General features: G+C 39.9%; 1 protein-coding gene and 1 long non-coding RNA gene across 2 annotated transcripts in view; both read right to left on the bottom strand.

Annotated features, from left to right (window-relative positions):
• sptlc2a (serine palmitoyltransferase, long chain base subunit 2a) overlaps window positions 1-11,517 on the bottom strand; it is a 29,599-nt gene extending 18,082 nt beyond the window's left edge. Inside the window, exons 1-4 of the mRNA XM_049595364.1 lie at window positions 11,179-11,517; window positions 7,940-8,134; window positions 4,275-4,429; window positions 2,259-2,407 (exon numbers count right to left, since the gene is read on the bottom strand). Coding sequence (XP_049451321.1) covers window positions 2,259-2,407; window positions 4,275-4,429; window positions 7,940-8,134; window positions 11,179-11,331 — 652 coding nt within the window. The 5' untranslated portion in view covers window positions 11,332-11,517. The remainder of the gene's footprint in view (window positions 1-2,258; window positions 2,408-4,274; window positions 4,430-7,939; window positions 8,135-11,178) is intronic.
• The window catches only part of LOC125900415 (uncharacterized), a 291,070-nt gene that overhangs the window by 25,275 nt on the left and 253,769 nt on the right, over window positions 1-12,026 (bottom strand). The gene's annotated exons all lie outside the window — the stretch shown is intronic.

The following is a 12,026-nucleotide window of genomic DNA, read 5'->3' as shown; positions in this document are numbered from 1 at the left end:
CGTGTGTTTAATACATACAAAAAACAATGTGCAAAAGTGACAACATTTGAGGGGTGGTACACGCTTGACTATCTCTTGGGCAGGTACAGTGACTTCCTGGAGTCTTGCCATCACTGCCAGGTTAGCAGGAGTTGCTTTTACACCTCAGATTTTGTATGAAATAAACAAACAAGATATGATGTGTTAATAGTAGGGCTGTCAAAATTGCTCAAAAATGACGTTCGAATATTCCTTCAAAAAATAACTCATAGGTCCGAACCATTCGAATTTTTTTCTTTTCGCATTATGTCCACAAGAGGGCAAACTAATACAAGGAAACATACTTGTATATGTATTAATACAAGGAAACATAACTACTTGTAGGTATTTTTATTTCAACATAAACGTCTTTGAAAACATTTACATACCTACACATTAAAACACATAAAACAATTATCTATAACATTACGTTATAAACAACCGCGGACCTCTCGCTCGCCCCCCCCCCCCGACCCGTCAGGCCACACCACCCGCGGAAGCGCTGCGAATAGCCTCGAAGTGAAGCCAGTTTCCTTTCGGCACCCATGTTAACAGATTGTGTCATCCACACCAGCTGTGCCGCGCCACGCAGCTCCGTGGCCAGCTCGCGCCCTGCAGCAATCGTATCGGCATCTGGTCTATTTTCTCGCGAGAGAATTTCGGTGCGCTGAGCTTTTTTTCTCCACAATTGAATATCAATTTTCACATTCGAAGGTCCATTTTTTTTTTTCAAATTCGAATTTAGAATATTCATTGACAGCCCTAGTTAATAGTGAGCTTAAGCTGTGCTAGTTGGTGGATATGTTTATTTTCAGAGAGAGCCAGGCTAGCCTTTTCCCCCTGCTTACAGTCTTTATGCTAATCTAGGATAAGCTAGGCTAACCAGCTGCTGGCTGTAGCTTCATATTTAGCATACAGACATTAGAATGGTCTTGACCTTCTCAATTAACTCTGGGTAAGAAAGTTAAAACACACTTTGCAAAATGATAAACTATTTCTTTAAGTTACTGCTTCTGTAGCTAAAAACTGTATATCTTTCAAAGCAATCATCAAACTTTCATGAGATGTGACCTCATCAAAATGTGGGCTTCTCTCTGTGTGGGGAGAGAAATGTCATTGGTTGTTCTCTATCAGTAAAAATCTGCTGACCATACGACCTGTTTCACGTCCTCCAGGGTGATCTGGATCTTATAAGACACACTGCTTTCAGATATTCAGCATTGCCCTGGATTTTTTTTTTTACAACTGAACTTAAAGTTTGAGATTTATCCAGAAAACAGATTTTAAACTGTTCCTATCTGATTTAAACACACTTTATCTGTGGATTATTTATTTTTATTCATATTTTGTCCACGTTTTAATTGCAATCTTATGTTATGACTTGTCTTTTTAAATCTGGCTATTTTTTATAGTTTTATTTCACATTTTGTTTAAACCAGATTTTTTTTTGTACTTACTTGAAACCGGAAACCTTCTGGAGTTAAAAGGCTGAGGGAATAGTTTGACATTTGCTGAGGGTTAGATAAGAAATCTGACACCACTCCTGTATGCGTATGCTAAAAGTAGCTGGAGCCAGAAGCAGGTTAGCTTAGCTTAGTACAAAGACTGTAAATATGGGAAATCAGCTAGCGTGGCTCTGTCCAAGTGTAATAAAATCAGCCAAATGCATTTCTGAGGCACCCCAATGTTGTGTCGTGCATTTAACTTAAAAAAACAGCAGTGTTTGCTGTGTAGGAGTAAAACTACGTATTAAGGCCACTTTGAGAAAAAAATTGGAGATTTTATAACAAAATAAAAAAACAGGAATAAAGTTGTAATTGAGTATGAATTAATGAGTTTAGTCACTTAACATTATGGCTTTTTTCTTGTAAAGTTTTTGTAATATTACGACTTTTTTTCTTAAAATAGTATGACTTTATTCTCCTAATATTACAATATTTTTTTCCAAAAAAATTACAACTTTATTATCGTAATGTTATGACTTAACTCTCTATTATCTGAGATATTTTTTTTCTTCAATGTGGTCCCAAGACTCCTCTGTACAGGAGAAATTAAACCAGGATATCAAATGATATTTGTGTTGCATTGTGTGCTTAGGTTGAATGCATCCACTGCACCACTAAACAAACTGGTCTGTGATGGCATCTTTACTGTGGTGAATTCATCCCTGCATTCCTGCAGTTCATCTCCAGTGATATCAAAGGTCATGGGTGTATCTTTGTTTTGGCGTGTGTTCCTACCAATCTCCTGCCTGGTGCTTGCAACTCCGACGCCGTACGTCATGGTGACCTCGGCTGCAGACTCAGCACATGGACCTGTGTTCTCAGCGAAGCCGAGGTAATTATACGAGCCCAAGTTAATCACATCCGGCACGACCCGGCCTGTGTAACTGGAAGAGAGACAGAAGGAGATGAGGAAACAATCAATGGCAGGAAGCTAATGTGTTTTGCAAGTCTACTGGTACAGTTAATAATGACTGGTGCAGCTAATGAAACGCTAGATTGAGGTGAAGTGAAAAGCTTCACAGCATGACAGTCCTCTTTGTTTAACCTTTATAATACCGAGTGGCATCTGCCCTACTGTTTGATGTAGCTGTCCTTCAAACATGAGCGACAGGAGTCAAAATAAAAATGCTCAGTTAGAGGGATGTTCATGTCACTGACAGTACAGTATGTAACACAAGTTTCAAATTAAAAATGATTTAATGCGTTCACACTCTGTCATGTCAGTCACATATGAAGAATGAATAGATTAGGGCCCTATTTATCTGCTAAGAGATGTGTTTAAATTTGCAACTCAGGGTTTAGAGCAACGCCTGGCTTCATGGCACTTTACGTAATGAAGGTCCAAATGTGTTCAATGTAGTTAGGTATAGAGATTTTAAATTTGGGAACCAGAGAACACTTGTATTTGGCTGGTACTCAGTATTGGCCAATACCCTGAGTCCACGTACTGGCAATGTTTCTCCATATGGACTGTTTATCTGCCGCTTAAATGCAACTGGTCAATACTACTTTGACTACAAACGAAAACAAGAATGCTTCCAATAGCAGAATATTGCCTACAGATTCTGCATACATATGCAGATATCTATTTATAAGTATTAGGGTACTGGAAGTACTGGTAGTATTGGGAGAGATGCATACCCAAATTACTCAATAATAAAAGTCAAGTAAATTCAGTAAACACTCTGAGTTCGGATTCACAAATGTAAACATCTGCTGGTCTTCTATGACAGTAAACTTTGGGGTACTGTACACTAGGGGTGGGATACTAAACCGATTTTAAACCTGTTGCAATATATTGAGTATTGAGATAAAATATATTGCAATATATTATGATTTATTGTGATTTATTACCTTTTTTAACTGCGAATTATGTCCCAGAAGGAAAGTTTGTCAACATCAATAGTTTTATTAAATAAAATAAATTAGTTACCTGAAAAAGCAACTGGTTATAGAATTCTAGTAGGCTACTGAAAGTTAATTTGTATTTGTAATATTAATCATTTATATAATTAAAAAAACAGATACTTGGTGTCTGTGTAACAAAAATATTGCAATAATATGTTGTATTGATTTTTTTCCAACCCTTACAGGACACCTATACTGTTTTCACAGACATTCAGGCAGATGGTAGATGCCAGACAGGCAACACTTACTGGGTGGCACAGGAAGAACAAACAGTCCCATGGAATGGCAGGATGGTAAAACCAACACGCATGATGATATGTTGCTACAGGGCAGGGTTGGAAATTACCAACGGCCACCTGCCAAATGCTGGTAAAATATACAAGTGGCTGCAAGATAAGCTTCACTTGCCAGGCAAAGAAATGATGGTAATCTTTTGGATGGCTGATAAATTTTGGAATCCACCAGCCATGGTGGCAGGTTGATAAAAAAGTTAATTTGCAAGCCCCGGTATATTATACATTTAAAGCTCAAGATGCACTTCCCTTTAGAGCCAGTTTCCTCTTTCATCCAGCTTAACAACATGGAATTGTAACTTGTCTGCTAGCAGGTTCGGTTCATAATTCTGCTCAGTTACATTGTAGATTAGTAACATTATCCAGTCTTTTTTTCTAATTAACACAATGTCTCACTTGTCTTGGTATTCATAGCAGAGAAGTCAGGCAATACTAACAGGGGCATTAACCATTAACCATACAGCACACTTCCCTTTGTTACTCCTGCTCTGCCCCATGTGTCTGAATGCCTCGTGTTTACAGTCTTGAATGAAAGGTATGTCTTTCTCACTTAAAAGTCCAGTTGTAGTCATGGGAGGCTCGTTCCATCAGGTCCATTTTGGCCCCTGGTACGCTGCATATGGGCCTGTTCCAGTTGTCTCTTATACGCATGTAGAGGTTTCTGGTGTAAAAGTTCTCAAAATCCTGGTAGAGCGGCACAAAGTCCTACACATGGGTGGATAAAGAGAACATGATGAGGAGGAGTAGAAACGGGTGCATCAGCTGAGTGGCAGAAAATGTAGGAATGTCATTCTTGTTTTATGAGTATAAAACCAAACCAAATATCAATGAACTTTAAAGACCTACATGCCATTCATGCATTTGGAAAGATTAAAGCCGGGGTGAGCAGTTTTATTTTGGTGTCATTAGGCAAAAATTCCATAATAACATTTGAATATGTTGTAATTCAAATGGTCTCAGAGAAAACTACACTTCTGCACCTCCTCTTGGCTCTGTTTTCAGGCTTTAAAAATTTTGACCCATGATGGAAGACTCTGGCCAATCACAGGTCATTTCAGGGAGAGGTAATTCCTATTAGCTGTTCTACAAATGCAGATACACATCCCTTCAGATGGTGAAAGCCTGATTCAATGGTGGAAAATCTTGCAGAGAAAGCTGCTATTCCAGCATTGGCAACAACTACCTACACTGCAAAGCAACCCAAAAAAGTAAACAGACTTATCAAAAAGAGGGTCTGACAATAAACAAAACATGTGTCAATATCAGTAAAGTATTTCACAGATGGAGAGAAAATGTTGCTAATAGTTTAGCCTTCTGCTAACTGGAGCCAAAGGTTCATGGTTGCAGCTTCAAGTTTACGTTTATGTTGCTAACATTACCATGTCCCCCACCTCACTCCCCACTGCTACAGACAACGTTGCTGGGAGGAAAGCGGGCAGCAGCCCCGAAAACTGACCCCAATTAGCGAATTCAGCCAACACAAACCCCAGCTCCTGGGGATTTGGACAACCCCGCCTTCTTGCCAGATTAACAAACTTTCTGTTGCTGCCATTACACAGTTTAGGCCCGTGACTGCAGCTGGCCATCAAAACACAGCGACACCTGGTACTGGGGGGTTTTCACTGAACAATTTTTAGCTGCTACAGCCACCAGCTGAAGGTCCATTCTGGAGCTGCTGCCTGTTCTCTTTGTGGCTTGATGGCCACGTCTTGTCTTATTTGTGGTCTGATAAACAGAGAGAGAAAGGGGGGCGAAAAGGGCCTGGGCAAATGTGCTGTAGGCAAGTCAACAATAAAACAAGATTAAATAAATCAATCAATGTATGGGAAACACTGGATGACTGTATGAAGTGTGTACACATGCTGTGACAATCTGGTGGGAGGGGCTTAGGACAAAGAGGCAAGAAGAGAACTGCAAAGGTGTGTGCATTTTCAAATTCTGCTTTTTTTTTTTTTGTCCATTTTCCAGATTTCTATTCCTATCCCAGCTTTAACTCGAGGGAATTCAATCCCTAGAAATAATCTCTAAATGTCAACATATGACTCAGGAAGTTCATTTTCCTTGGTTCTTAGAGGAAACGTCCGCGGGATATCCTTGGGGTGATTTAATGACTTCCTCACGTCTATCCCACGAGCTTCCTTTCCTCAACATAACCAAATACTTAAAAACAATGGGCCTCACTATCAAAAGTTACATAACAGGTTGAAAACAATCTCAGTGGTCAAGGACATGTTCCAAATGTGCTGATAACGCCACCATTAGCAGTGAATTAACAAAAATGAAATCTTAAGTGCACATTCCACTGAATTGTGAAGAAAAGCCATGACAACTTATTGGGAACATTTTAAATATTATACAAGACTCAGTGAGTCTGCGTATGATAAACCAGGAACACTAAATCCTGTCTGAACTGCTGAATGTTTCAGCAAATACACAAAGACTTTTCTTGCAACCCATTTCCTGTTTGTAATATTGTGGTTGACAAGATTACCTCTAACGATATGAGGATTTGTTTACCAAATGCATGCTTCTTCTCCATACACCAAGGTTGAAATATGAGAACCCACTGCTTCTAGTGTTGTGAAGCGTTGTGGTGTGCAAATATCACTTTGGTTCAGTTTGGTTAACAAAACAACAAACAGATCAAGTCTAATTTTCCATTTGTTATCTCTGTTGTTTCTACAGGAACGAGGCAAATGCCCAGTCACCAGGCAACAAGTGCTCAAATCAATTCCAGTCAACACTTGAAACCCATCTGGCCTTCTTTTCCTCAACAGCAATTATCCTCACAGTGTTGTCACTGTGCAACCAAAACAATCGTAACATCCCAGTCATTATAGTATAGGCAAAGTATGCTGACTGCAATCCATGTGTCTGCTGTTAGAAACCATAACAGCATGTTGCTCATTACAGACAAACTGTTTCTAAGATACGGGGTAGGGCTGGGTATTGTTTTAATATTTACCATACTAGTACCCTTAAAGTGATACTGATACCAAAGAGTATTTCATTTGATTGCGTTTTTTTCTTAGAGCAGAAGCATTCTGTTGTGTAAAATGCCAGCAGACACCACAGGTGAATAGTGCAGCATATTTTTGAACATTTGCAGCAGTGGGTCAGTCACACGTTACATTAAATTGAAGCATACTTGTGGTCATTGGCTGTGAGCAAAATCATAACCATTCTCATCTAAAGCACAAAAAGGATCAAATGCAGGTATCTTCTGACTGGAGGAGTTTTGATACTACTTGGTACTGGTTTATTCCAGTTGACACCTTAAAAAAGCATTGAGTATAGATACCCAGCCCTAAAACAGGGTGTAAACTAGAATTATTGCCTTGCAGTTGTATGCATCCACGTACCAGTCAAGTCTACAGTTTACATCCATGTCTGGTGGACACCCCAGATTAGTGTCACCAATTCAGTACCTCACCAAATGTCTCCTCTTCTGTTCCTGAGTTATGACACCGAATAACGGCCGGGGAAGCGTTTTGAGAACATAGTGATGTCACAGTGATTCAACCTTGGACCATCTGGATATAAAATGTCACAACTTTTTTTAAATTTTATTCTATGAGACATTTCTGTAAAATTTTGTCATAATTAGTGTATGAATTCTTGAGTTGTAGCCAAAACATGTTTTGTGAGGTCACAGTGACCTTGACCTTTGACCATCAAATTCTAATCAGGTCATCCTTGAGTACAAGCCAACATTTGTGCCAATTTTGAGTTAATTCCCTCAAGGTCTTCTTGTGATATCGCGTTCATAAGAATGAAATTGATGAGGCCACAGACAGTGACCTTTACCTCTGACCACCAAATTCTAATCAGGTCATCCTTGAGTACAAGCCAACGATTGTGCCAAATTTGAGTTAATTTCCTCAAAGTCTTCTTGTAATATCGCGTTCATAAGAATGAAATTGATGAGGTCACAGACAGTGACCTTGACCTTTGACCACCCAATTCTAATCAGTTCATGGTTGAGTTCAAGTTGACAGTTGTGCCAAATTTGAAAATATTCCCTCAAAGCGTTCTTGAGATATTGCGTTCAGAAGAATGGGAGGGATGTATATACGGATGTACAGACAACCTGAAAACATAATACCTCCAGCCACAGCTATCGCCAGCACGGAGGCATCAAACCACGACCACTGTCACAGCAGGATGTGTTAATAGATAAATACAACACCATATTGTGTCTGCGTCTTCTCTCACCCTCTGTTCCTCCTTCTCCCTGGCAATGTGGCACCTTTCGATCTTCCAGTGACGCAGAAAGTCTCGGAGGTAGCCGAAGATGGTCAGGATGCCGTAGCCCATATAGGTGAGCACTGCCACCAGCATTGGCGTCTCCTCAAAGGACTCAAGAAAGGGTCGGATGTACAGGCCGCCATGATGTGATGCTGCGTGGACCTGGGAAACGTGGAAACCAAAAACATCATATTAAATGACAAGGACAAACCTTTGGCAAATGGACATGGTGAGTTTTCATCTGATTTGGCCAGGTGTCATCTAATTTTCTCAAAAATAATAGTGTCTTTCAGTGCATATTATTATTTCTTTATATTTTGGCTACAACAATATACTTTATATGTTGAAACATGTAAACTGTGGATATGACATGTTAAAACCCAAAATGTTTACAGCTGAAAAGCTTAAAAATATACACAATCTTTGAAGTCTTTCAAATCAGCAAAAACAAAATGTAAAGATAATTTATTAATATATTTTTTGGAGCCTTAGTCTGTATATTCTTGCATGTAAACACTGTAATCTGTTTGCTGTCAGGTTCAGTAAATAGTTCAAGGGCAGTTTCATGTACACCAAGTTACAAAGAGAAAAAAAGCCATTGTTAAACACAGCAGGAAAAGCACACAAGTTAACACTGTCTCCATGTTTACAAGTCTAGCCTGTAAGAAATTGCACTCATGCCTTGGCTGGAATAAAGTTTCACGTTTGGAATACCGTTGATATAAATGCATGTCTGACTTCCTGTGACTCCCTCTCCTTTTGTCCTAACGAGAAAAAAACCAAAACAGTTTATCTTTTGTTATACTTGGCCGAGGTTTCTGTAACTCACTTAAAGGCGACTTCTATTAAGTCAAATTGGAAGTGGGGGGAAGATGTGAAAGTATTAGCTCTGCTGCAACTGTACACCAGCTGTACAGGAAAGAAAACACTGGGTGACAAATGCCAGGGAGGAGGATTTGACTGCCAAATAAGGGAAGGGCTGCTTGTGTTGAATCTGTGTACTTGGAACTAAGCGACCCACTATGCATTAATAAGCTTTACATGCATATAAAGAAAAGTCAACATGTTTCCCAGACAGAAACTCACCACTCACACACGTTATGTAATTTTGCCTTGCCATCATGCGAGTTTCAGTGCTCATGGCTATTAGGCACTACATGTGACCGGTCATGCCTCTTTCTCAAATACCTTACAGAGCAGCAACGCTGACATCTGCATGAACCGTAATCAGCTGAGGTCCAGTCACCAGGCACTCAGTTTTTTTAGCTGTCCCAGCTCAGTTTATTAAAACAGGAAGAACAGAATGTTTCTCTGCTAGCAAAAGGTCTGGTGGTGACAATAACCTGCCAACAGTGTGTTTCTATCTTTATTTTTCTTTTACATCTCAAACTAGAATTGGTTTTGAAAAATGTCTCTTTGGCAAATGTTAAACTACCAGCTAAGACCCCAGTAATTAGCATCTTCCTAGCTGCCACTGGACATCAATATGGTGTCAGAAAACGTTGGACTTTTACATCAGATGTTCAGTTTTGGTTGGAATGAAAATCTGGTTGACGATATTTTAAATGTCTAATGATGTTAGAATTTCACATTGAGTGGATATTAATATTATGATGTTTTGCAGACATTCGGTTTTGTTCTTCATACCTTACTACTGAATGTCTTTATTTTACGTCAAGATGATGTTTGGAAGATGTTGGATTTTGGTTATTTAAGAACACAACCTAAACCAACAAAATTTCAATGTCATCTATCGTCAGTATTCTTCATCATATTGAAGTTAGTCACCTGACATCACAACCCAAATTCAATAAAATATCAATGTATAATAACGTTGGTGACCAACTGGGTTACTTTGTGTTTTCTGGTAATTGTGCAACCACATTCCTACAAAAAAATCCTACACACACCCACACACACACACACACACACGCACATGTCTGAAGACAATTTTAAAAAAAAATGGTGCTACATTTTTCATTTTAATTAGCAGTGCAAAATTCAGACGAAACACCTCTCTATCACAACATATCCATTAGTCTGAATGCTCGTGTGTGTGTGTGAGACAGCATGTCATCACATTGTCTGAGGGGATCTGTTAATTGGGACAATTACAGAGGGCACACCCGAGAGTGGAAATTTCATTAGCCTTTTAGGAAAAAGCTGTTTCGCAGCATGCATGCAGTCTCAGTGGACAACTCTAACTGAACAGGTGCACTGACTCAGTGTCTCCTTAATCACTAACACTTCATAACTCATAACACTTCAGTGTTTCTTTTAGTTATAAAGGGAGTTACCCGCTTCAGGAAAATGGAATTTTTCCAAACTCCTGCAGCCAAATATGTGCCACTCCTGAGACTGCAGGCAAAAAACACGCCCTGAAATGAGCCTAAATATAACAGAATTTCATAGTTTGATTTGAGACCAAAAGGAGTAGCCAGTCTGCACAATTAAGTATAAACAAAAAACACACTCCACTTCCCTTAAGACTAACACACACTCAACTGATAAGGATGCATCCAGGCAGAAACATGTGACCTGTCCAAGGTTAGTAAATGCATCATTTGATATTTCATGATTTAAAGCCTTTTTGAAATTGCTATGAGTTACATCATCCCCAGTTTGAGTAATCAAATCAAGTGGTGCTACAGCTAGATCTCTTCTTAAATTCGGCATACTTATTATGCACTGAACAGTGTTAGAATTTGGTGAAATGTCAACTTTCAAAGTTGTCACCCGCCCTTTTTTAAACAACCCCCTCCTATTAAACAGCTAAGGGGGCGGTGGAGCGCAGTATTCATAAAATTGAGATATTAATATATTCAGATATTTTTTGGTGAAAATATGATTGTGCCGAATTTAGCAGCGTTCCGTAAAGATTCAGAGACAGCTTTTGATTAATGTTTTGGGGAAGTGTATAACATTAAAAATCAGCGAAAACTCTTTAAAGTAGAGTATTTTTAACGGAGTTTGGTGTTTACTCTGTTCTCGTGAGAAGCTCGATGACAACAAACTGTCAGATAATCAGCAGCAGGACTCGGTCAGTATGAAAGCTGTTACCGTGTCACCTCCTAATCACGCACGAGCTAATGAAAATGACAGCAATGACAGTATCGACCGGGTGTTTCCGGGTCCACATAGCAACCTTCATAGATGCTTCCCCGGCTTCACCAGCCTCTCCTCTCCCGTCCCATCCCGGGCCTCACCTCCTCCTCCTCGGGATGGCAGTGGTGCTTGGGCTGCCGCTCATGGCAGCTGTGGAGGCTCTTCACCAAGCCGTTTCTGTCCAGCTTTAGTCCGTTCCTCACACGCTGACACACATCCCCGTTGGCTGGCTTGGTCGCGGGGCTCTCGGTCATTGCTGGCCAACGATTGTGGAGCCGCGACGGTAACTTGCATGTAGGAACACGGCGCCTGCCTGCGGTGCAAGGCGGTGACAGTATCCGAGCTGGGAACGTTTACAACCACACTACAAACTCTCTCACACACTCAACACACACATAACAACACGCACACATATAACACGCACTCTGTGGAACCTGAAAATCCAGACGCCAAATACCGGAAATCAACGCCCATATGTAATATCGGAGCATGCAGGAGGGGGCGGGGCCACGCGGTTGACATGTACGGAGGGCGTGGCTTGGACATGAACTTGACTCACACTTGAATAGTTTATGATGTTTATGGCACTTTAGAGTGGGAAGAAATAAACAATGAGGCGGTGTTTTGTTGGATATCTTTAAAAAAAGCTCCACAAATATTAAGATGATTGCATAATTAAGGGCATCACATACTGAAAAAATGTCTTGAGATTCTTGATGTTTGAGAATAGTCCACATTTTCATACTATCTTTTAAATGTTGCAATTTTGTAAAAATTCTCAGCTGTGACCCTTACGGACTAAAGGAATATGAATAACTAACAGAGTAATTGAGGAATGGACACATAATTTGAGTGACTGCCACCTTGGGAATATGCCTGTTTTCAAAGAAGAACTGTCATTAAATTGAAAACTGTGCCATTGGCTATATACGCCCTTGAAAAATGCAAA

The sequence above is a fragment of the Epinephelus fuscoguttatus genome, linkage group LG14 (genome assembly GCF_011397635.1).
Source record: "Epinephelus fuscoguttatus linkage group LG14, E.fuscoguttatus.final_Chr_v1".
Taxonomy (NCBI): domain Eukaryota; kingdom Metazoa; phylum Chordata; class Actinopteri; order Perciformes; family Serranidae; genus Epinephelus; species Epinephelus fuscoguttatus.
The sequence above is the reverse complement of the archived record's forward strand: the minus strand, read 5'-3'. Positions and strand labels throughout refer to the sequence as shown.